The 27175-nt window shown below is 42.5% G+C and overlaps 1 protein-coding gene across 1 annotated transcript in view; it reads left to right on the forward strand.

The window, feature by feature from the left end:
- ENTPD1 (ectonucleoside triphosphate diphosphohydrolase 1) overlaps window positions 1-27175 on the forward strand; it is a 173592-nt gene that overhangs the window by 102822 nt on the left and 43595 nt on the right. The window contains exon 2 of the mRNA XM_063962248.1: window positions 5042-5169. Coding sequence (XP_063818318.1) covers window positions 5042-5169 — 128 coding nt within the window. The remainder of the gene's footprint in view (window positions 1-5041; window positions 5170-27175) is intronic.

Consider the following 27175-nt stretch of genomic DNA (forward strand, 5'->3'; position numbering starts at 1 on the left):
AACCCCGATATTGGAGGCGTAAAGGTGGGAGATGAACAATTCAAGTTGTCTCTCTTTGCCGACGACTTCTCCCTTAATATCACTCCCTAACCTCCAATCGGAATTACTAACATACGGCACCCTCTCTGGATACAAAATTAATAGCTCTAAGTCTGAACCCTTGGCTCTTTGTGTTCCCTCACAACAACTTTCCACGCTTACTACCTCTTTTCCTTTTATCTGGCGTCCCTCGACAATTAAATACCTTGGCATTTATATCACAAAATCATACTCTTCACTATACCAAGCAAATTGCACCCCTATGTTTCAGACATTGGAAAAAGATTTGTCGCGATGGCAGTCCCTCTTTATATCGTGGATTGGTAGAATTAAGACGATTAAAATGAATCTCCTCCCTAGACTGTTATATTTATTCCAAACCTTACCTATACCTATCCCGATTTCAGCCTTGGACTCCAAGCAAGCCCTCTGCAATCGCTTCACCTGGGCACATGGTAAACCTCGCATTCGTAGAGCCATTTTGGCTAGGTCTGCTTCTAATGGCGGATTGGGTTTGCCAATACTCCGCTCTTATTACCACGCCGCCCAGCTGAACCATGTTGTGTTGTGACACTCCGAACCTGGATGCAAACGATGGGTAGATTTAGAGAATTCTCTGTTGCAGATAAGTCGAGTGGATGACATACTATGGTTACCCAGACCGCTTAGACCAGCCTCGGCCTGTGAGACTCCGACCATACGATTTACTCTTAAGATATGGGATAAACTCCGTCCTTCGCTGGACCTAGCACCCTTTCCCTCACCTATGTCCTCTATCTGGAACCATCCCCGGTTCCCCCCAGGGCTGGACAAACATATGGCATCTTATTGGCGAAGTCTACACATTACCAGATTCAAACATGTAAAAGGTCAATATGCTCCAACTTCATTTACTGACCTCCAAAACTATTCACTCAATCCCCGCCTCCCACCATTTTCAATATAATCAAATTATGAGCTTCGTTAATTCACAATTTCCCTCTAGTAAAATTCGGATGCTGACCCACTTTGAACGCATCTGCTCTCATTCAGTTGGCCATAAAGGTAATGGGCCAGATGTACTAAGCCTGAAAAGTGATAAATATCACAGTGATAAAGTACCAGCCAATCGGCTCCTAACTGTCATTTTTCAAACACAGCCTGTGACATGACAGTTAGGAGCCGATTGGCTGGTGCTTTATCACAGTGATATTTATCACTTTTCAGGCTTAGTACATCTCCCCCAATATCTCTGTTCTCTATCATTCCGTCCTGGCCCCAGACCCCCCAGAACAAGATCCTCATGAACTGGCTTGGGAGTTAGATCTCCCGTCCATTTTTGACGAGGAGGACTGGTCCACAATCAGGACTAGAATCGCTAAAGCCTCCATCAGTGTAACTATCAGGGAGACATGTTATAAAGTATATACCCGGTGGTATTTGACACCCTCCAGACTTCACGCTATCTTTCCTTTGACCTCGGATCACTGCTGGAGGAACTGCGGGGAGATTGGTACATTCTCTCATATATGGTGGTTTTGCCCGATAATTCAGTCATTTTGGGAACAAGTGTGGGCGCTCCTTTCACAGGTTTTGGAACATCCAGTCTCAGGTAACATTTCCATTGCACTGTTATGTGCTCCAACTCCTTTGCTTGGCAAGTACCAAGACAAACTTGTAACTCATGTATGTAACGCAGCTAAATCCCTTATAGCCAAACAATGGAAGTCCTCAGTGGCGCCTTTAACCACTGCCCTTTTGAATCGTATACAGTTTGTTGCCTCAATGGAATATATCACGAGTTTACAAAATAACACGGTAACATCCTTTCACAAAATATGGTCCCCCTGGTTCCTTTTTCGTTCTTCCCCCTTCCCTGGCCTCAACTGATATCCCTATGTCTTTGTGTATTTTATCCACTACGCCCACGAGATCTTATTTTTTTTATTTTTCTTCTCTTTTTCTTTTCTATTCTGGTCTCTCCCTTTGTATGTTTTGTCTATCTATTAGCAGCTTATTCTATGGCTATTCTATTATATGCTCTATGTTTCTGTGTACTTTTTGTTGCTTTCTGATATTGCAATGCCCGTACATCACAGTACACTCTTTGTATTACTTGTTTGTTTCTAAAATAAAATAAAAAACATTGTTTAAAAAAAAAAAAAAAAAAAGAAGTGTTATAATCTATGGGGAAAATGCATTTGTAACATAACAATGTGTGAAGTCATCTTTCAGCCACAGTTACAGGTCCACAGTACTGTACACAGCATTTCAGCCTGGGTCACGTACATCTTGGAATAAAGGGGGTCACTCCAACCTGACCGCACGCTGCCGTTTTTCGCGTGTCGTACGGATACAAAGCGGATCGTTGCTGGGCGATGGACTTACAAAGAATCCATTTGCACAGCCGATCGCAAGAAGATTGACAGGAAGAAGGCATTTACGGGTGTCAACTGACCGTTTTCAGGGAGTGGTTGGAAAAACACAGGCGTGTCCAGGCGTTTGCAGGGCGGGTGCCTGACGTCAATTCCGGGACCGGACAGGCTGAAGTGATCGCAGCGGCTGAGTAAGTTCAGACCTACTCAGAAACTGCACAAACTGTTTTTGTACCACTCGGCTGCACAGGCGTTTGCACACTTGAAAAGCTAAAGTACACTCCCCAGTGGGCGACGACAATGCATTTGCACGGCTGCAAAAAGTAGCTAGCGTGCGATCAACTCGGAATGACCCCCAAAGTCTAATAACGGAGAGAAAACATGTTAATGAGCTAGTGAAGGTGATGACACTTTGTGCCCCTGCACCTCCAGCGTTTGTTTTTACTCTGATCTTATCCAAGTTCATTGGCTCCTCCCAGAGTGCCTTGTGTGGTGCGGTCCAGGCGGCTCCCACAGGATGGGGAATTGTAGCTGCACACCGTGCATCCACTGCACCAGCCTTGCAGCTTACCTGCTGACTACTGGTGTGTTTTCCGTTGGAGCTCCTGGACCTATTGCCAGAATTGATGAGCAAATATTGGCTCGTACATCCAATGAACGTTCGGTTCTGTACTGCTGTAAGTGCAGCTAAACTGTCGGAACTTGCCGCCTCCTACATATTGCTATGCTGCCAGTCTCTTTCATCAAATGGAATAGCCCATTGTGGAGTTACATTGTATAGCACCACGGATATTTCTGCACACTAAGCGGAGCTAATAGGATTTCCAACTGAGTGCCCTACATACTTTTATTATACTGTATATGTGTCTATTGTATATTTGTTTTTTAGTATGCTTTTTTTATGATTTTATATACGTGTCACCAGTGGCGTAAGTTTGTCCCAGTTGCCCGGAGGCAAGAAAAATATTGGTGACCCCCCCCCCATATATATATTTGCTCCTGCATAGCAAGCCTGGAGATGCTAACTATATGAAGCTACTACAAAACCGTTGCAACTAGGTTGATCTATGTAGGGGTCCAGCCACACTCTACATAGATCTGCTCAGTCACTCACAATGCTGATTATTTCTCTGACAATTAATTTGCAAGTGTCATATCCAGGATTAGAACCCACAACCTATTACACTGGAAGCATGCACCTTACTGATGGATATATTTGCTCTTGCATAGTAAGTATGAGAGTTCTAACTATATGAAGTTACTTGTAATTGTCAGAGAAATAACTTAATATAGTTAGAATTCTAATGCTTCCTTTATAGGAGCAAATAGCTTCATCAGTAAGGTATATGCTTCCAGTATATCTATAATAAAGAGGGTGTGATTTTTAATGTGTAGTGACTAGTGGGGAAGTCGGCTAAGGAAGAGATACCGGCTGCTGTCAATTAACTTAATTGATTAATGTCGCTGAACACACAGAACCGGAGGAGAAGTGCCCCCCTTCAAAGCAGGAGCCCAGCGGCAGTTGACTCCGTTGCCTCCCAGAGTTCTGCCTCTGCGTGTCACCCTTCTTGCAATTACAACCATATGTGAATGCAATAGCACCAGCAACTTACTATTTAGTACAAATAGGCAAAATGCGGGATACGCAGGGTTTCCTCCTGTGGTTATGCTGGTCTAGGAGATTTGAAGGCTTTTTAAGTGTAGTTACACCCTGGGGCAGATGTATTAAGCCTGGAGAAGTGATAAAGCAGTGATAGTGCAAGGTGATAACACACCAGCCAATCAGCTCCTAACTTCTCATTTACATATTGGAGCTGATTGGCTGAAGCGTTATCACCTTGTACTTATCACTGCTTCATCCTGCGTTATCACTTCTCCAGGCTTAATACATCTGCCCTATATTGTTAATATAACTGTCCTGCATCTGTATTTTATTTGTTATATATATACAGGTTGAGTCTCCCTTATCCAAAATGCTTGGGACCAGAGGTATTTTGGATATGGGATTTTTCCGTATTTTGGAATAATTGCATACCATAATGAGATATCATGGTGATGGGACCTAAATCTAAGCACAGAATGCATTTATGTTACATATACACCTTATACACACAGCCTGAAGGTAATTTTAGCCAATATTTTTTATAACTTTGTGTATACATTCACACAATTCATTTATGTTTCATATACACCTTATACACACAGCCTGAAGGTCATTTAATACAATATTTTTAATAACTTTATGTATTAAATAAAGTTTGTGTACATTGAGCCATCAGAAAACAAAGGTTTCACTATCTCAATCTCACTCAAACAAGTCCGTATTTCGGAATATTTGGATATGGGATACTCAACCTGTGTGTGTGTGTATATATATATACACACACAGGTGGCAGTACACGAACTACAGCATCTTCTGACAGTTGTTTGATTCAGGCTTGCTAAAGAGACTGAAAAGATTTTGTATGTTATTTTGTGAAGTTTTTATCCCCCAAATAAGACCTGTGTACTCGGGACAAGATGACCTAATCCTGTGTGTATATAACTGATTGTACATAGAAAACTAATTATGTAACTAATCTATTTTATGCTGCGTACATATGTATCACATGTGTGTATCAGTCACACTGTTTTCCGCTTTCTTACAGTTGCAAAACAGAAGAAGACATGGAACAGAAAGCTCATTTTCTTCCTGGGAGTTCTGTTTGCCTTGGGGATAATTGCTTTAGTTGTAACAGCAATAGTGCAGAATAAACCTCTTCCACAGAAAATGAAGGTAATGCATATCACATTATAATAGCCAATCACAAAGTGAATGATCTACGTGCTCTAAAATATCCTCTTATGAAGCAGTCAGATCATCTGGGGAAAGTGGACGAAAACCCCTGCAGAACTGGTTACAGACTAATCCACAAATGCATGTTTCAGTCGGGTCTGGGACTCAGGGTCGACACCAATTGGTCGACACACCGTGGGTCGACACCTGGAATAGGTCGACATGGAAAAAGGTCGACATGAGTTTTTTATGTTTTTGGGGTCGTTTTCTCCGTAATGTGACCGGGAACCCCAATTAGTGCACCGTGTCCCCTCACATGGCTCGCTTCGCTCGTCATGCTTCGGGCAAGGTGCCTCGCTGCGCTCGGCACAGATTACTATTCCCAATTGTAGTCCACATGGATCGTAAAGTATGAAAAAGTCCCAAAAAATGAAACAAAAATGTGAAAAACTCATGTTGAACTTTTTCCAGGTCCACCTTTTGTCCATGTCGACCTATTTCAGGTGTCGACCTAAGGTGAGTCAACCAATTGATGTCGACCTGGAGTCCGGAGACCGTTTCAGTCATACTCAAATTATGAAATACTGCATCATTGTAGCCAATCCCTTTGCACGGAAATTCACAACATGTATTACAGGGTTGACTGCTTTAAACCAAATGGTTTAAAAGAAAATATAAAAAAACACGTTTGTTTTTTTATTATGCTGGGACTACAGGAACGGCACCATGACTTTTTAAAAAAAAAGCCTATTATACCAAAAACTAGTGTTTTTATTCAAAATGTTTAATGACAGTGGCATGCCCAGTGATAACTTCTGAAAAGTGCTTTTGTAATTGTCATTTTGTATTACTATTCAGATTTATTTAATTATAATAAGTAATAAGTAGGACTAATGCTTAACATTAACTTGTTGTTCTTACTTTCAATTTTTCATCTATCTCTGAATGCACTTTGTATGTATTAATATGTTTAGTCTGTCTACATATATTCAGATGTAATAGGAATGATAAACTAAAAAATTGGTTTTATTGAAAGACGTAAATTAAATCAAATCAAAACCTAATAACATTATTAATGTTAAAAAGCATTAAAACATGGTTAATGAAACTTAGTTTAAAAAAAAAAAATGGTTTAAACCCCCAAAAAGTTTTTTTGTTTTGTTTTGTGTTTTTTTACTGTTTTATTTTCCATCCCTGGTGTATTATACCTAACACTTGGGATTATCCTTTTTAGAAGCTGTTTAGTAATAATCATGTATCTAATGCAGTCCGTACACTGCCAATTATTGGACTGATCAGCTGATAATCATCTGTACAGTGTATTGCTGTCAGTCTTAGTCTGTTGGACATGCACATTGCTCAGTGTGTCTCATAGATCTGGTAACACTGATCTATACTCATTTTATTGCTAATATATTAGACCGATTTTGGGATAACTTTGTGGTGCTTATTCCGAATACGTCGCCTTTGCTAGTTTAGCTCTAAGTTTTGTGATACACAGACGAGAAACAAGAAAAATAGGCAACGTGAACCGCTCACTGACAGCGGCCGATCACTTATGTATTGAGGGGGGAATATTCTAGAATGATCACGGGGTGAAGACCTAGAATTTTTCGCGTGTCTCTAGAACAGGCTTGGCCAACCTATGGCTCTCCAGCTGTTGATAAACTACAAATCCCAGCATGCCCTGCCACAGTATTACATTTGGGTAATGCTATATCTGCGGCAGGGCATGCTGGGAGTGGGGTGTGTAGTCTCTGGAGAGCCACAGATTGGCCAGGCCTGCTCTAGAATGTTCCTATAGATTCCCATATGCACGTTTTATGGCTAAGTTCATGGCAACTTAACACAATTTTCTGCTGCGGGGTACACTGGGCTCCACAAGTATAGACATTGGGGTGTAGAGTAGGATCTTGATCCGAGGCACAAACAGGCTCAAAGCTTTGACTGTTCCCAGAATGCACAGAACCGCCTCCTCTATAACCCCGCCTCCCTGCACAGGAGCTCAGTTTTGTAGTTGGTGCTGCAGTAAGCAGGCACATAACAGAGGGGCTGCTCCAGGCAGCCCTAAGAAGAGATTTTTTTGAAGAAAAAAGTGAAGACTACAAGGGCAGCAGCAGTGGTAAATGTCAAAAGACATTGAATGCTGCAGCTCCAACTCTCCCCAGCAGCGCTGTACACTCCCGAGCCCTGGTTGCCGGGTAACTGCAGCAGGAGGCTCCGGTTTTCTTCACGTCAGGCACACACGACGGGGGCTCTCCAGGATCGCGTGGCCGCGCTTCGCGAGGTGGTGAGTGGGTCCCGTTTGCGGGACCCTGTCTTTATCGCGATCCGACGCGGTCAGTGGGAGGCGGGCCGCGCGCACTGGCGGTGGACACTGTGGCAGTACAGGCGATCCCACTAGATCACCATGGCATGGATGCAGGTCAGGTTTTCTCTCTAAACCATTTTCAGTAGCCCACAGTACCCGGTGGTTTTGCCAGCAGGGGGATAAGGCTTAGACCTGAAGCCTCTCCCCCAGGGCGCCATTTCCCGCAAATGTTCCCGCCCTGGAGCTGCATATCTGTCTCTCCCTCACTCCCTGTCAGTGTCTGGGCGCCATTATCTCTCAGCTTCACTGTTCCTGGGACTGCTTGGGCAAATCCTCCTGTGTAAAGCCGCCTGGTTGTCAGTGCTGTGACTTTACATGACACTTAAGTATTCTACCTGCCTTTTTAGACAGTGCTAGTTAAGAAAGAGTGCATTTAGTCAGGGTTTTCTAGTACAATTACCCTGTGATATACATCCAGTTCTTACTGTGTAGTGTTATATCTATTGACTATATAGCTATATTTATAAGCTAGTCCAGTGCAGTATTATTGTTAGTAATAACCTCTGCATTGTACAAACTGTGACTATCTGTGTGTGCATTAGATAGCTGAGTGGTGTCCATTTCGTGTCTTTCACTCAACTTGCTATCCCTATATTCTATAACCTGACGGGGCTTGGTGCGTCAGGTTTTATATTGATATAGGATTTTCAAAAAGATATACTTTAATACGTATTTTTCTCTGTGATTTAGTCACCATATATCTCTTTTATCGCTGCTGGTGCTGACTACACTGCGCAGGGGTTTGGGTAAGAGGTATTGTGCTGCTGCCAATTGTACTGTGTTACCTGATACTGCAAGTTATATCATGTCTGCCGGTGTTGCTGAAGCCGCAGATCCCTATGAGGAGAATATAGCAACTGTGGGCTCTGGTTCTGGGGGCTCCTTGCCCCCCAGCGGGACTGTGGCAACGGAGGTACATGATGACCCACCGTGGGCCACTTTTTCCACGCTTCTACATACGCTAGTTAATAAACTAACACCCCCTATGGGACCCCCTATGCCGGTACAACCGTATGTGGTCCCTGCAGCTAACCCGCCGTGGGTGGACGATTTATCTGCTCAATTGAAGAAGTTGAACCAGTCCCTGACTACTAAAAAGTCTGACCATCGCTCGCCTAAGCCCAAGGGGTCCTCTAAGCGAGCGCTTGTCTCCTCACAATTCACTGCTGTCACTGATACCTCGTCTGATGAAGACGGCGCTTACACTGACCCCACAAGTTCTGACTCAGATACTGGTGATGGGGAGGGTAGTTCACATGTGGATGTTCCTAATCTTTTGGAGGCTATTAAGTTAATTCTACAGATTACGGATGATCCCGAGCCATCCGTTCCTCCTAAGAAACCAGATAGGTTCAAGCGTCAGAAGGTGGTTAAACAAGTTTTACCTCAATCTGACCACCTAGTGGATATACGTCAGGAACCCTGGGAAAACCCGGGTACGAAGTTTGTGCCTCAAAAGAAGAGGCTGGCTCGCTATCCCCTCGCACCAGAGCTGTCTAAGAATTGGGAAACGCCTCCTCCAGTAGACTCACATGTGGCTAGGATGGTGGTTTCCTCAGCTCTACCTGTCACTACCGTCACGTCTCTAAAAGAGCCTACAGATAAACGTGTGGAGAGTTGTCTGAAAGTGATTTACACCCTCACGGGTGCTGCACAAAGGCCCACTATTGCAGCAACATGGGCTGCAGAGGCTATTGTAGCATGGGCCTTGGAGTTGGAAGCTGAAATCTTCTCTGACCATGCTAGACAATGCTTGTCATATATTGTCACAGGTTCTCGCTATATTAAAGAGGCGGCTTCTGATGCCGGTATCCTAGCAGCCAAGGCCTCTACTACGTCAGTCCTGGTTCGCCGGATATTGTGGCTGAGATCCTGGTCTGTGGATCTGGATTCTAGAAAAACCCTGGAGGTACTCCCTTTCAAGGGAGATATTCTGTTTGGGGAGGACTTAAATAAGATAGTGGCTGACTTGGCTACTGCCAAAACTGCCTGTCTGCCAAGTACCGCTCCTTCTGTGTCGAAGGCTGAAGGTACTTCCTTTCGCCCCTTTTGTCCTTCAGGTAAAGCAAAAGGTCAGGCGTACAACAAGCAGGCCCGCACTTCCAAACCTGGTAAGCAAAAGCCCAAAAGAGCATGGGCGGCCCGTCAGCCAGCTTCCAAGGCCGATAAGCCTGCCGCATGACCGGGTGGGCCTTCCCCTGGGAGATCCCAGGGTGGGGACCGGCTTCTAGGGTATACCCAGGAATGGTTGAAGACCACTTCAGATGCCTGGGTACGGGAAGTCGTCACTCAAGGTTACGCCATAGCCTTCAAAAACTGACCCCCTCATCAATTTTGCCAGACAGATGTCCCGTTGGACCAGACAAAGGCAAACACTCTGCATTCGGTGGTACAGACCCTCCTGGATACAGGAGTCATAGTACAGGTGCCTCTTGCGCAGAGGGGCCGGGGGTATTATTCTACGCTGTTTCTAGCCCCGAAACCGAATGGGTCCTCCCGGCCCATTCTCAACCTCAAGGCATTGAACAGGTTTGTGAAGGTTTCCAAGTTCCGTATAGAAACCCTTCGCTCTATAGTTCTGGCCTTGGAACCTGGGGACTACATGGTCCCCCTGGACATACAGGATGCTTACCTGCATATTCCTATAGCAGCGTCACATCAGCAATACCTGAGGTTTGCTATTGGCAACCTCCATTACCAGTTTCGTGCGTTACCTTTTGGTTTAACAACGGCTCCGCGAGTCTTCACCAAAGTCATGGCGGTGATGACGGTGGTACTCCGTCGTCAAGGGGTCAGGATACTGCCGTATCTGGACGACTTGTTAATCCTGGCCTAATTCCCCAGAACTTCTCCTACGTCATCTAGATATGACGGTCCGGTTTCTACAAGCCCATGGGTGGCTCATCAACTGGAAGAAATCCTCCCTGATCCCTGCTCAGAGCATGGTGCATCTGGGAGCGCTATTGGACACTCACAACCAGAGGTTGTTCTTGTGTCAGGAGAAAGTCCTGAAGATTCAGGACAGGATTCGTTGCTTCCATTCTCGTCCGCAAGTGTCGATACATTCGGCGATGCAGGTGCTGGGCCTCATGGTATCAGCATGCGACATGGTGGAGTATGCTCAATTCCATTCTCGCCCCCTCCAGAGGCTGATTCTAGCCAAGTGGGACGGCCTGCCTCACCGGATCAGGTCTCAAATGATCTCATTGACTCTGGAGGTCCGTCTGTCGCTGCTCTGGTGTCTCCGGGACCAACAATTGTGCAGGGGCCGTCCCTTCTGGATATCCAACTGGGTCCTGTTGACGACAGATGCCAGTCTAAGAGGTTGGGGCACGGTACTGGAGCAACACTCCCTTCAGGGTCGGTGGACCAAAGAGGAGTCCCTCCTCTCAATCAACATTCTGGAATTGTAGGCGGTCTTCAATGCATTGAACCTAGCCCAGCATTTAATTCAGAACCGTCCTGTTAAAGTGCAGTCGGACAACGCCACCACAGTGGCTTACATAAATCATCAAGGCGGCACTCGAAGCCGTCTGTCAATGAGGGAAGTCTCACGGATTCTACATTGGGCGGAACGCCATCTACCGGCCATATTGGCAGTCTTCATTCCTGGAGTCCTGAATTTGGAAGCGGACTTTCTCAGTCGTCAGGACGTACATGCCGGCGAGTGGGGCCTCCATCCAGAAGTGTTTCAACTCCTAGTGGAAAAGTGGGGTTTTCCAGACGTAGATCTGATGGCGTCTCGACACAATCACAAGATTCCGGTCTTCGGAGCAAGGACAAGGGATCCTCAAACAGCATTCGTGGATGCGCTGGCGGTGCCGTGGAGGTTTTCGGCTGCCGTCGTGTTCCCTCCGGTGTCACTCCTGCCCAGGGTAATTCGGAAGTTCAAGCAAGAAAAAAGAATTCTGCTTCTCATAGCTCCAGCGTGGCCCAGACGGCACTGGTTCTCAAACCTGCAGGGCCTATCGTCAGAGCGTCCATTTCTACTTCCACAACACCCAGACCTCCTCGTTCAGGGCCCCTGTGTCTACCAGGACCTAGCCCGGCTGTCTTTGACGGCGTGGCTCTTGAAGCTTCCGTCTTAAGGGCTAAAGGTTTTTCTGAGGCGGTCATTCAAACTATGTTGCGGGCCCGGAAACCGGCTTCGGCTCGGATTTACTATAGGGTCTGGCATTCTTACTTTATTTGGTGCGCATCTAACGATTATGACGCTTCCAAGTTTAGTATAGCCAAGTTGTTGGCTTTTCTTCAGCAGGGCCTGGACTTAGGCCTGCGTCTGGCCTCCCTCAGGGTTCATATTTCTGCCTTGTCAGTGTGGTTTCAGAGAAAAATTGCGACCTTACCTGATGTGCATACCTTTACTCAGAGTGTGTTGCGTATCCAACCTCCCTATGTCCCGCCTGTGGCTCCTTGGGACTTGTCGGTGGTTTTGGAGGCGTTACAAGAGTCTCCGTTTGAACCTCTTGGTTTAGCTGATCTTAAGTGGCTTTCCCTTAAGGTGGTGTTTCTGCTGGCTGTTGCTTCAGCTAGAAGATTGTCGGATTTGGGTGCCTTGTCCTGTAGTTCCCCATATCTGATATTTCACCGTGACCGGGCGGTTCTTAGGACTCGTCCCGGATATTTACCTAAGGTTGTTTCCTCGTTCCACCTTAACCAAGATATTGTGGTTCCGGCACTTGTTTCTCCTGATCTGTCTCCCAAAGAGAGGTCTTTGGATGTGGTACGGGCTCTCCGTATCTATGTGAAGAGAACTGCTTCCATTAGGAAATCTGATTTCTCTCTTTGTACTGTTTGGATTTCACAAACGGGGCTGGCCTGCTCACAAGCAAACTTTGGCCAGATGGATTAGAATGGTGATTGCACATGCTTATGTGAGGGCTGGTCTGTCGGCTCCGGCTCACATTACGGCCCATTCTACTCGGTCTGTTGGACCTTCTTGGGCGGCCCGCCGTGGTGCGACCCTTGAACAATTGTGCAAGGCGGCTACGTGGTCCTCAGTGAACACGTTCATAAGGTTCTATGCCTTCGATACTGCCACTTCCCAGGATGCTTCCTTTGGACACCAGGTTCTTGTGCCCGCTACAGTGCATACCCTCCCATAAGGAACTGCTTTAGGACATCCCCAATGTCTATCCTTGTGGAGCCCAGTGTACCCCGCAGCAGAAAACGAGATTTATGGTAAGAACTTACCTTTGTTAAATCTCTTTCTGCGAGGTACACTGGGCTCCACAAGGCGCCCACCCTGACGCACTTAGCTTCTTTGGGTTGGTATGGCATTAGCCGCTGACACTTCTCCTGTTGTGAGAGTGTGGTGTGTATGGCTACTAACCATTGTCGTCTCTTTTCCTGCTACTGCATTGGGCTGGTTAACTAAAAACTGAGCTCCTGTGCAGGGAGGCGGGGTTATAGAGGAGGCGGTGCTGTGCATTCTGGGAACAGTCAAAGCTTTGAGCCTGTTGGTGCCTCGGATCAAGATCCTGCTCTACACCCCAATGTCTATCCTTGTGGAGCCCAGTGTACCTCGCAGAAAAAGATTTAACAAAGGTAAGTTCTTACCATAAATCTCGTTATTTTTTTGTTAGGCTGTGTAACGGGTCAGCCGCATCTGGTTGTGTTTGCGCTTCCGCGGCCACCCGCCTGATGTTTACCCTGTTCCTTCATATGGGAGGAGCGGGGAAGTGTTTCCACCCCAGGGAAGGAACGACGATAACGTGAACATACACTGTGAGAGATCTCAGTGCTATATGCTATATGGTCACGATATCTGATGGGTTTCAGCTTGGCAGATAAAATGCCTGTTGATCTGACAGATGTTTTATCGCACAGTGTATGCTCAGCAACACCTAGAACTGAGTACACACTATTTGGTTTGTGATTGAAACATACATTTTTTAAGTAACCATTAATGTCTACAAAGGCTGAGAACAGCCGGACAGGAGTAAAATGACTTGATGGTTGATCACTTCAATATGGGAACGTGGGGGGAGGGGGTGGGGGGGTTGTTCCACATAACTTTCTACAGGGAACCTTCCTGCTTGAGAGTTGTAACACATAATTATCATGGCAAAGCTTACTCAATAATATCATTTATCTCCCTTTTGTTGGGTTTATTTTCATTGTGCAGCTTTTCTACAAGTGAGAACATTATTAGTGTCAGCTTCAGACTGTAACGTACCATTTACTGAGTCTGGGAGAGATTCCAGGGCTTGAAGTGCTGAGAAATGAGTAAGATTATATACAGCATTACAGAATTAGACAGCTTTTACATGTGTGATCGTACCAGCCTATATTTATCCTATAGCGACGTACATATGTGGATGGTGGTGGAAGCTGAGAGAATCTGCTTATTAATATAAACAAGTTGCAGACGGATAAAGCTCTCATTAACATGGCACTTTGGGGGTAATTCAGACCTGATCACTCGCTAGCAGTTTTTTGCAGCGCTGCGATCAGATAGTTGCCACCTACAGGGGAGTGTATTTTAGCTGTGCAAGTGTGCGAACGCATGTGCAGCCGAGCAGTACAAAAAGATCTTTTGCAGTTTCTGAGTAGCCCAGGACTTACTCAGCCGCTGCGAGCACTTCAACCTGTCCGGGACCGTAATTGACGTTATACACCCGCCCTGCAAACGCCTGGACACGCTTGCGTTTTTCCAAACACTCCCAGAAAATGGTCAGTTGACTCCCATAAACGTCTTCTTCCGGTCAATTTCCTTGCGATCGGCTGTGTGAATGGATTCTTTGTAAAACCCATCACACAGCAACGATCCGCTTTGTACCCGAGCGACACGCCTGCACATTGCAGTGCATACGCATGTGCAGTTCTGACCTAATCGCAGCGCAGCAAAAAAAGCTAGCGTGCGATCGGGTCTGAATTACCCCCTTTGTCCGTTCAACTCAAGTAGCAACCCTGCAATGAGCCGGTAACATTGGTTCTCCAGGCTGTAAGAGTCACAGGAGTGCAGGTGTCAGTGCGATGAGTAGCTTTTGGGCTACCAGGGCCCTACAATATGCCTTTTTTCAAAAACATTTTTATTAGGTGTTTTTACACAGGAAAGAAAAACAATCAGTACCGGGAGCAATACACAATGGTAACAGTCATAACCATACATGATGATGAAAACAGTAAAGTCCCTGACATACAAAAATAAAATAAAAATAAAAAGAGGAGGGGTAAAGAGAAGAGGAGGAAAAAAGGGGAGGGGGTGGGAGGAGCAAGGGTAAGGAACTTTAAACATTATCCGTCACTGATTATAACAATTGAGTGAACCAACAACATTTAAAAAGTCCAAAATGTAAGATTGAAGTTTGGTACAACTGAAAGAGCAATACATTAATAAAAAAGCATCTATCAAAATCGATATAAAATATAAGATAGGGAGAGCAGGTCACTATGTTGTGTCAGACATCCCGCGAGTATTCGGCTATATGCCAGCAGTAAGATTACGTTTGAGAAACCAGCTAGTAGTGTCAAACACCTGCATAACTTTGTCTCGAGTAGGGGAGTCAAGTGATTCAACAAGGGGGTCCCATTTCTTATAGAATGAGATTACACCAGATTCTAGAGCTGGAAAAATGGATCATAATAAAGAGTTTTCAACAAAAGGGATTTAACCGTTCCCAAAAAATGGGGGTGGGGTGTGTGTGTGTGTGTGTGTGTGGGGGGGGGACTAGTCCAAACACATAAAATTGCCTTCTTGGCAATTGTTACTAATAAAGATGGAAGCCATATTTGTTCATAGGACTCCATTTTATAATTGACATCTTACAAGCTGTTTCAAATTGTTTTTCAGCTTAGAGCTGACACAGGAAAAGTACAGACCTGTACTTTGTTTGAACCCATATTGTGAAGCTATGACCTTTATCTAAGATATACTTTCCTTGCAGAAATATATTGTCAACAGCTAAATGTGAAGGCTTCAAAGGTATTTGTCAGTTTGCGGTATAACAGGTGCGAAAACAGAACCAAACATATGTAGGTTATAAGTTTAACAAAAGTCCCCTGTTGCCCCACATAAAACCGCAAACTGGAATTATAGCGTGCTAAAAAAATAAAAGTTTATTAACCAATAGGATAAAAAAAGTATGTTAACCAATAAAATTAAAAAGATCATTAACCAATAGGATTATGTTTTGTGTAAGGAAGCTACGCCACTGTATACAAATATGTACCTCTTTATAATGTAATGTTTTCAGGAAATAAAGCAGCTCCGCACTATTATTCCTCACTAAACACACGTGGCTAGTTATTACAAATGTTAATTTGTTAATTTGTTGACTGGTCACTGGCTGCAGCCGTGTATGAACCTGATGCTAACTGACTAAATGCGTGCTTGAACTTGGTTAAGCAAAGGGTGCCCTTTCCTGGGGTTACCTTTAACAATATGGAGGTTCCGAATCCGAGATCCCACATCACCTGTTGAACAGCGGACGACTGGGCGGACGGTTCCTGGACTGAGACTCAAAATCCATGCATGGTACGTAGAGATATTTCTCTGTAGACTCTCATTCCTGTTAACTGTCCACTCTGTTCCGCTGGGAGACAGGCATCGGGATCGCACGCACAAAGTTCACTCAGTAAACAGGTTTTTCTCATTTTCATTCTATCTCTTGCTTATATGTGCTTATATATGTGTTATAAAGGCGTAACAATGAATGAATGTGGAAGTAAATGGATTCTGAGTATTTAGAGTGTGTCTGCATATAACCAACTGATGGGTTGTTAAACTGGATGTTGCTGCAACCACTGTCTTGTTTTGTCTTATATTGAAAATTAGAACGTAGGTTAAGTTTGTGTTACTGCAGTGTATATGTGTAGGATATTGTAGAAAGACTTTAAAAAATAAGTCAGAGTTATGAAACAGACATGTCCCCTTTGTAAGTGTGTAGTACTCTTAGTAAAGGCACACCACAATCAGAAATTTTATTTACATTATATTTGTAATCCAGGAGAATCACCCTTATTCTCCGAACCGTGGAAATAGGGGTTTAACATTTTTGTACCAATAGGTTGTCATTTTATTCCTAAAGTAAGAAATATTGGAAAGGATTGGTCAGATATACTGTCTAAATTGGAAGGTTCAGAACAATACAGTATATTGTACATAATATATGAGTCTAAGTTGTACTCACGGTAGAATATCATTGCATCTGACTTGCATACCTTGTTAGTACCATAAAGCACGTCCTGTCGCTTTAAGAATTATAGCGTACAGAGTTTAAAAAATCAGGAACGGAAGCTGTTTAAAACTTTTTTTCTCTCTCTCTTCCGTGAGCTGTAACCACAAACTGCTGCAAGCAATAAATGCAAGTTAAATGTCCTGTCAGGATTGTGTCTGCATAGCAATCATACACAAGTTAGGGGAGGGACATCCATTTGTTTTAAAAGCAGTAGTGTACTCTGCAGAAGAAGGGGTTTGGAAAAATGGAGAAAACCCAAATGATGTGTTCATATTGATGGGATGTCATTTCATTCCAAAAGATAGTGACATAGGTAAAAATTGGTTACAAATCACCTCTGTTTCAGGCAATTTTCCTCACAGTTATATCTCTAAGGATCCGTTAGATCCAGGTTACTGATATTTCCCGGATTTTATTGAATACTTACTGGCCATAAGTATGGGAAATACAAATACTTATCCTTCGGATGAAGCACCTCGGAGTGCCATGGACATTATAAAGAATGTACATGGTGAGCAATGCTTGAAGGATATGAGACGATTGTTTCAATGGGCAAAAGTGACTACTAATGGCACTCTAAACCCGGATAGGTTAAAACAAATTAGAGTAACCTATGGGAGATATGTGAAGGATAATAATCTGGAACAGAGTCTTGATTTGTGAATTAAAACAGGTAAATTACTTCAGTATAAAAAAAAGTTAAAAGATTTAGGACAAACTCAAGAACAAATGGCTCTAATTAATATGGATGATTTTAAAGATGCAGACATATCTGAACAGGGAACAATTAAACGTAAAGGTCCCAAGAAAACCAAAGGGTATCCTTACTGGGCATGTCCAAATTGTGGACATTGTAACCCACCAAATAACACAATATGTCCAGTTTGTCAGACACCCTGGTCTTACAAATGTAAACCCTGTAAAGAACCAAATGTTAGGAAATCTGTTAAATCTAAAAAGTTAATCAGTAAATGGTTGCCAGTGTTAAAAAAATAAAAGACCTACTAATTATACCTGAAGATGTGCATGCCACAGACTAATATATTGGTAAACTAAAAATTGTACAGCATGTAATGTCAAGAGACCAAAAATGTCTCCTAAATTTTTTTTATGTATGGTCTCAAGCTTGGCATCTGCACCTCCAGTGTATAATTTACTTAAGGATTTGGTCCCTGCAAACTATATCCGGTGTGCACATAAGATGCTGTCACACCTGGTGTAGCTGCTGACGGACCTAATCCAGTGCGCCAAAAGTTGCGCTGAACCACTGCATAATATAAAAAATTCAGAACTGTTAACATAACAGTTACAAAACTCCCTGATGTTAAACAACAATTTATGGAGTTCATTAAACATGTAAGAAAATTAAAAATAATTTAAACCTAAAAATAAAATCCAAAAAGGGTTATAAGTTTTCTGGATCCTGCTTAGTGATGGACAATTGGACTCAGGTGGCATGGAAATGCAAACATAAAACCAGCTGGTGGTAATCTATTCTTTACTCCTTTTTGCCTTCCCATGTGGGCTGGTCTGGTTCGTCATTAGGTGAAACTGGGGTCTAAAGGTCTCAGTTTCAGGCTGCTTTTGTAAAAGTCTCAGTTTCAGGCTGCTTTTGTCTCTGAAACTGCATGCTTATCAAATTGTGTAAAGAAATTATTCATAAATTGTAATCAGTGTGTTTGCACTTTTCTGTAATTTTGTGCCACAAAATAGCAAAATATATAGTCTGTAAATTACATTGGTAAATATGTATTGAATCAGTGGCTACAAATGACTTGTAAACTTCAATAAAAGTGTATAATATAATGTATTATGTAAGTTCTAATGGTTTATCATTAAACTCCAGCTAACCCCTGTTCGGAGTTGGGAGAGTGCTGGCTCACTCTCTGTGTTTTATTTGTGTGTGTAAAATAGTATTATCTTAGTATAAAGTTTTAAATAAGTATAATAAAATGTGTTGTGGCCAAATAAATATTGCCCCAGCCAATAGCAAAGGGCTGTCATAAGACTACAAATATAACATGTATTTGCATTAAAAAAAATCTCCACAGTAAAATTAATATCTGTGTCTAAAACAGTAACAGTTCATAGGTAAATAATTAGAAACATGTTACAAATGTAAGAAAATATTTTCTTTAATGTACAGCTCGTTGCTGTTCCAGTTACAGTGTGTAATGAAATGTCAGAGAATCAGGAAGTGTTTGGGTAACTATTACAAGGGGTGGGGCCAAGTGATGAAGTAAACTAGGTATGAGAAGTGGGCAAAACTGTAGTCATAGTCCATACCCCTAAAATAAAAGTCTGCCCTCATGATACAATTACATTTACATGGTATAAAATCAAGATTGTAACTGTAAACTGTAACAATGCATAAATAATACCTCTAAAAGATGTTAGGTGAACATACATTAACATTGCATCACTGTTGATGCTTGGCATATAACAGTAAAGGAGGAAGGTTTATTTTAGAAATATCTCTATGACGCACCTTACAGCAGCTTAAGTCATTTCTAAAATGAATCACCTATTGTACAAAATACATTCCAAGGGCATCACAGAAAACTAAGTTTTATATGATGCCATCAAAAAAACCACAAGTGTAAGGTATTTTTAAATAGAACCCAAATGTCAACCCTTGTTGCTATTCATATATAAAAAAATGTAGGGTACATAGAAATAAGTTACAATATGCACAAAACAAAGTACAATTTCTAGGACACTGCATTTCTGCTTATAGTAAGCATATCACTACAAAAAGGAGGAAAATTATTTCAAAAGTTAAACCTCCTCAAACATGTAAACAACTCATATCCTTTTAGGACTGATCACTTATTGCAAAGAGTGAATTGTAGGCGCATCACAGAAACTACTAGTGTTATATGATGCCCTAAAGGGACAAAATGCACAAGGTGCATTACTCATAACACAAGAACAGCTAAATGCTTTTTGTCAGCTAAAAACAGACATAATATCAGCACCAGCATTAGGACTTCCTAATTATGCAAGGCCTTTCAATTTGTTTTGTTGTGAAATTTCAGGCCATGCGCAAAAAATATTAACGCAGGTATATGGTGACAAACAGCGACCCCTAGCGTATTACTCAGTACAGTTAGACCCAGTCATACGGGCAGCACCAACATGTGTCAAGTCAGTAGCAGCAGCAGCATTACTGTTAGACAAGGCTGCTGATATTGTTCTGGGTCATCCCTTAACTGTACAGGTACCTCACTCAGTGACTAAAATTCTGAACCAAGCACAGACTAAACATTTATCTGCTGCTAGACTAACCAAATATGAAGTAGCATTGCTTACACCATCCAATGTCATTATCAAACGTTGTACTTCTTTGAACTCAGCGACATTATTGCCGCTGGTTTCAAAAGAGGGGAATGGTGCGAGTGATGATGAAATGACAGGCACAGAAAACCAATCAAATTTTTCCATTTCTATACACGATCAAGAACATGATTGTATAGAGTTAATGAATCTTGAAACCGCAAGTACACCAAAAATACAGGGACATCCTCTACTAAATGCAAATTTACATTTATTTGTGGATGGCTCCAGGTACTATGTGGATGGGGAACCGCATACAGGTTTTGCAGTTACTACAGAAACAGACATCTTAATACAGGAACCCTTGCCATCAGGTAGTTCAGCGCAGGAGGCAGAACTTAGGGCACTGATAGCAGCCTGTATTTATGCTGAAGGTCAAACAGTTAACGTTTATACAGACTCAAGGTACTGCTTTGGTATTGCCCATGACTATGCAGTTATCTGGAAAAGCAGAGATTTTATAGGTTCTTCAGGAAAACCAATAAAACATGAAAACTGTATTAGAGCATTATTTGCTGCCTTTCAATTGCCAAAAAAATTAGCAGTTATAAAGGTCAAAGCGCACACTAAAGAGGATACTGCAGAGGTCAGAGGAAAAGCGCTAGCTGATCAGGCTGCAAAAGCTGCAGCAGTCCAGCCTCTGCCAGACACTCAGGTGATGTTAACTGTCACGCCAAAGTCATTAGACTTACAGTTATTGTGCAAATTACAAGCACAGGCCTTAGGCAAGGAGAAAAAGGATTGGGAAAAATTAGGTGGGCGAATACCACGGTAACAGATGGATGGTGGAAAACCGTATCTGTTTACCACGCTCACTTTACCCAGTCTTAGCACAAATATTGCATGGAAAAACTCACCAATCCACAGATGCAATGGTGAGGATTCTGAACCAGCATTGGGTGGCACCAGGTTTCACACAGGCAGCACAGGCTTATGTTGCAGGGTGTGTAGCTTGTGCTTTACATAACCCAGGAAAGGTTGTGAAGGTACCAGCAAAAAGTACCCCACAAACTTGCTACCCCTTTCAGAGATTACAAATAGACTTTGTCCAGTTACCCAAATGTTCTGGGTATGAAAATGTACTTGTGTGCAAAGACCTATTCTCAAATTGGGTTCAAGCTTGGCCTTGTAGAGCAGCAAACGCCAAAACTGTTGCAAAGAAGTTAATGCAAAAAGTAATATGTAGATATGGAGTACCTTAAGTTTTTGAAAGCAACAGAGGTACCCATTTCACAGGAAAAGTATTAGGCAAAATTCTGTCAAATTTAGGTGTTACTCAGGCCTTTTACACTCCCTATAGGCAAAGTAGTAAACATGTAGAAAAACTTATTACCTTAAAACTAAAGCTATAAAAATAAGTTACAGAAACAGGCAAAACATGACTAGAAGGTTTACCCATTGCTTTGTTCTCACAAATACTTCAAGTGAAAAGCATGGGTTAATACCATATGAAATCTTATTTTGGTATTGTTGCTAGGACAGTATGCTATTTTCCACAGCAACTGCAACATGAACATGGTAACTTAACTTATTATGTAATGCATATACAACAGCAACTAACCAAATTGCATGGCAAAGTTTTTGATTCTATTCTCAAATTCCAACTGTTCCCAAGACTCACATGAACTAAAGCAAGGTGATTGGGTGGTCACTAAGAAAGAGAAAGTCTCTTGAGCCCAAATTCAAAGGACCGTTTTAAGTTCTGTTGACTACCGCCACTTCAGTCACGTTGAGTGAAAGAAACTCGTAAATAAACGCATCTCATTGCAAAAAAGGTAACAAAGGAAGTATTATCCAATCACGATACATAATCAAAATATATAAATACAATTTAATAGGCCCCAGGCCATATAAGGGTCTGGGGGATGTATAATGTGTAACTTAGTTCTTCTTGTTAGCATGGTTATTCTTATATAAACAGTAATGATTGAATCTTACTTATATGAGGAGTCAAGTGATAGTGCAATAATCAGTAACTATGCCAAAAATAACAGAACAAAAGGGAATACACATAGGATGTCAACAATTACCCAGGTAAAGACAAATAGGCATAAAAGATGCTAGTCATTGAATGTAAAATAGGACCAATATAAACAGTTGTCACCAATTGTTTACTGTATCTGCAGGCTATTGTGTCACGTTACAAACTGTATATGTAGTTAAATGTTGCACTTATTTAACTAATGATACTAACCCAGAAGATATTATTGATAAAAAGATGAATGAAGTAATACAGTTAAAAAATCAGTTTGCTACTAATCATAATTATACCAGTGTATTTCCAGATTCTTTCTTTTCTTGGTTTTATAAACACTATACAACCAATTGCTTTTCAAAAATATTATCTATTGTTGCTTAGGAACTTGTTTTGCTGTTAATTGCATATTTTATGGTAAGGCTTATTATGTGGATACTGATACTAAAATGTTTTTCTACCTAAAGCATTGCTGAAACTGCTAAACCGCAACCAATTTATATGAAACTTATTGGAGGAGCTATAATATACAATTCCACATTCTTCTACTGTGAAACTTGCCATACCAGATACACAGAAGCTTCCAGCTGTCCCTATTGCTATGATGACGTGATCTAAAGGAACATTGCTGTCACAATATGAAGTTATAAACATTTTCAAGGACTATGAACATTATAATAATTTAATCTTAAGAAACCGCTTCTCCTTTGTGAACTTTCTTTTGTGGTTAAAAATAAAAAATAGGGAACATTGGTTCTACCCGAGCATAGGGATGTTAAATGGACTAGCCCATGCCTGGAGTGCCCTTATGGTACACCAGTCGTAAAAGTAGGTGTCCCTATAAAATCAATGACCAGGTAAAGGAAGGGTAAATTAAAATTAGAAACAAAGAGGGGAAGTTAATAAAGATGGAAGCCATATTTGTTCATAGGACTCCATTTTATAATTGACATCTTAAAAAGCTGTTTCAAATTGTTTTTCAGCTTAGAGCTGACACAGGAAAAGTACAGACCTGTACTTTGTTTGAACCCATATTGTGAAGCTATGACCTTTATCTAAGATATACTTTCCTTGCAGAAATATATTGTCAGCAGCTAAATGTGAAGGCTTCAAAGGTATTTGTCAGTTTGCGGTATAACAGGTGCGAAAACAGAACCAAACATATGTAGGTTATAAGTTTAACAAAAGTCCCCTGTTGCCCCACATAAAACCGCAAACTGGAATTATAGCGTTGCTAAAAAAAATAAAAGTTTATTAACCAATAGGATAAAAAAAGTATGTTAACCAATAAAATTAAAAAAATCATTAACCAATATGTGGATTATGTTTTGTGTAAGGAAGCTACGCCACTGAATGCAAATATGTACCTCTTTTATAATGTAATGTTTTCAGGAAATAAAGCAGCTCCGCACTATTATTCCTCACTAAACACACGTGGCTAGTTATTACAAATGTTAATTTGTTGACTGGTCACTGGCTGCAGCCGTGTATGAACCTGATGCTAACTAACTAAATGCGTGCTTGAACTTGGTTAAGCAAAGGGTGCCCTTTCCTGGGGTTACCTTTAACATTACTATATTGGTCAACAAGGTGATGAAGTTAGGACCATCAGAGCCTAAGAACCAATGTTTAAAATTTGCGCATAATAGAGCAAGGGGTTCAGCTTGAAGTTGTAAATGAAAAATAGAACTGATATAGTTTGTTACTTTGCCCCAGAATTTACGAAGGTTGCGTTCAGGCGTTTACACTTTAGACAATCATCCGGCTCCCCTGAAACCATATGCTTCTTCTGGCCTGGGAGATATACACCCTATTAATTGTGTTAATGTGAACCTCTTGTAACCAGGTGCATCGCAAATATTTCTATGTGGACTCGAAATGATCGAGTAATAGGTCAGGAGAGATTATAGAGGGAACATCTCGCACCCATGCTGCTACATTCTGCTTCCAAGCTCTAATAGGTACTGATCTTGTCAGTTCGGCACTCAAGTATTTTGTCTTATATGGGGGTAAAATGATAAATGCTAAGAGTGATTGTATAGGATCAGGTGATGGCAAGAGCGACAGACGTGAGGTAATTGACTTAGCATGATTAGAAGCTTGGAGATACATAAAAAAACTGTTGGCGTGGAATATGGTAGGTGGCCTGCAAGTCAGAAAACTGTAAAATCGTGCCGCCAGGGTCAAAAACATCCCTCTTTTTTGAGATACCCTTTAATATCCAGTGTGAGAACATAACATTGTTTATCCCCGGGGTGAATTGAGGATTTCCACAAAAAGGTATATATCGAAACGCAGTATATGGCCTAGAGAGCTTAAAACAAATTGCCTTCCACACCACATATGTGTCATGGAACATAATATTATTACAAATATTGGGTGGAATAAGGCGTTTCGAGGTGTGGAGCAGGGCTGCCGCAGAAAAGGGGTCAAAAAGAGCCCCTTAAGACAATGCATGGGTATATATCTCCCTACCTAACAACCAGTCGCTGATATATCTATAGAATATTGAGTGAGTAAACAGTTTAATGTCTGGGAGACCCAAACCACCTTTAGATTTGTGGAGCAATAATTTGGTAAGAGCTATGTGGGGATGTCCTCACTTCCAATAAAAAAGTGGTAAATAAACGTAAACAGTGTTTGATATCAGTTGGGGATAGGGCGATAGGTAGCATTTGAATTGGGTAAGACAATTTGGGGAATATTATACTTTTAATCAAAGCTATCCTTCCCAGCAGTGACAAGAATTTCCATGAGTCCAGTAATTTTGCAATTTGAGAGATGACCGGGGGCAAGTTAGAGCAATATAAAGCTGACAGTGACAAACGGATAATTATACCTAAGTATTTAAATTGAGTACGGGTAACACGGAAATGACTGAACGTGGGGTCTAAAAGGTCAGAGGCACTAAGGCCCAGGAGAGGTAGAAGTTCAGATTTATGTAAGTTGATTTTATAATCCGCAAATGACGCAAACATAGACAACAGCGATATTATCTTTGGAACTGAGGTTTTGGGATCTGAGACAAAAAGTCTGCAAAGAGGGATAATTTTAAATCAGACTGACCCAAGGCAATCCTTTAAAGCTGTCAGAAGAGCGAAGAACTATAGCAAGCTGTTCCAACGCAATTGCTAACAATAATGGGGACATCCCTGTAGGACATCCCTGCTGAGTGCCTCGATAAATCTGGAAAGGAGAAGAAAGATAACCATTGCTGGACACCTGGGTAAGGGGGGAGGAGTAAAGAGCTTTCAGCAAAGAGATAAAATTCCCCGGGAATCCAAACCTCGTAAGAGTGTGAAATAAATACTCCCAGGTACCTAGGTCAAGCGCCTTTTCTGCGTCCATAGAAATAATAGACTGATGGGAAGGGTTCGCAGAGAAGGCGGTCGACTGTAGCACCGCGATCACCTTACGTATGTTAACAGTGGAGTGTCTACCACTACCCAGTTTCCTCACATAGGAAAGGATTCTCGTGCGTTTAATGGGGGAGTTTATCCCTCCCACATTCCACGAACAGATCTTTAGGGGGGCCATATCGAAGCATTAACCAAAATAGAGAGTGGGCTTTTAAAGTAAAGCAGGAACATAATGAAAAAAACTGAATTAATCCATAAGAAAAATACAAAAATGTTCAGTTTGATACCATACTTGGAAGAGCAATGAGAAGATGAACCAGCGCAATAGGACATATCAGTACTTTTGCTTGAAGGGCGAGGAAGGGTAAAATAAAGACAAACTTGAAGCAAGACATATAAAAATAAAAACAAACAAAACATAGAAATAATAATTGCAGAGAAATAAATTCCCTGCAGCCAACAGGCAGACTTCCTGGGAAATACACTTAAGAGTCCACAGGCGGTAAACAAGGACACCACGCAAGGAATCCGAGCGAACAGAGATTGGATAGGGGGAAGGGAGAGAGGAGGGGGAGTGGGCTCCAAGAAGCCGCAGCGGGGAACAAAAAGATAGAAATCCCACCCTTCAAACCACTTCAATACAAACAAGTACATTATGGAAAAAGTTGTAAGGTGGGGATACATACTACCAATAGTCGGACCAGCACCAAAACAGCTTCTTCTTTATTTTATTGTATATAAAAAAAGAGAAAGAGAAGAAAGAGAAAAGAAATTCACTAATTGCAATAACAAGAAATAGTAGATAATAACAACCAGGGGTACCCCTGCAACAAGACGGTACACAACAACAAAAAAGAAAACACTACACAAAAATGACACTCAGGTATTAAAAGAGATTCATACGATACCAATACTGTCCAAATCAAAGCGGCAGAATATAAGCAAACTGTATATGGGAAAAGAAAATCCAAGGAGAGACTTGTCGAAAAATGCAGCGCTGTCCAAATGTCCACAAGGCTCAAATGTTATCAATATTTTCAATTTGAAAGGACTAGTAAATGAGGATAGGAGAGAAATGAGCTAGAAAATAGTCTCAGCAAATAGTGCAGGAGGATGTCAGTCCTGGTCGGTCATTCTGATAGGGGAGCCCGCAGCAGACCGCGCTTGGCCTTCGTCGCGGAGATAATCAGACGCCTCATCAGGAGTAGAGAAATCCATGCAGAGGCGTATCTAGGGTAGGGCGAGTGGGGCACGTGCGATGGGCGCCTTGGCAGGCCCAGGAGAGGGGGGCGCCGCCGGCGGCCAGGGCATCATGCCCCACTCGCCCCCGTCACGCCGAAAGCCGAAATGTGAGGGGAGGAGAACGCACCGTCTCTCCCTCACCGCCGCTGAAAGCCCTAGCAGCGCTGCTGTGTCCGGCCTCCGGCGGCGTTAGCCAATCAGAGCTTGCGGACCGGCTCCTGATTGGCTGCCGGTCCGCGAGCTCTGATTGGCTAGCGAACCGGCGCCACACAGCCGCCGGAGACCTGTCCTGGAGCGGTGAGGGGAAGGAGAGGCGCTCTCCTCCCCTCACATAGAACAAGCGGCGGCGCTGCGCCGGTGACTCAGTAAGTGACCGGGGGGGGGGGGGGGGAGAGCACAGAGGGGCATGTAACTGGCACAGTGGGGATTGTAACTGTCACAGCGGGGCATGTATCAGGCACAGTGTGGGGCATGTATCTGGCACAGTGAGGTATGTAACTTGCACAGTGGGGCATTGTATTTGGCACTGTGGGGCATGTAT

The sequence above is a fragment of the Pseudophryne corroboree genome, chromosome 3 (assembly GCF_028390025.1).
Source record: "Pseudophryne corroboree isolate aPseCor3 chromosome 3, aPseCor3.hap2, whole genome shotgun sequence".
NCBI lineage: Eukaryota > Metazoa > Chordata > Amphibia > Anura > Myobatrachidae > Pseudophryne > Pseudophryne corroboree.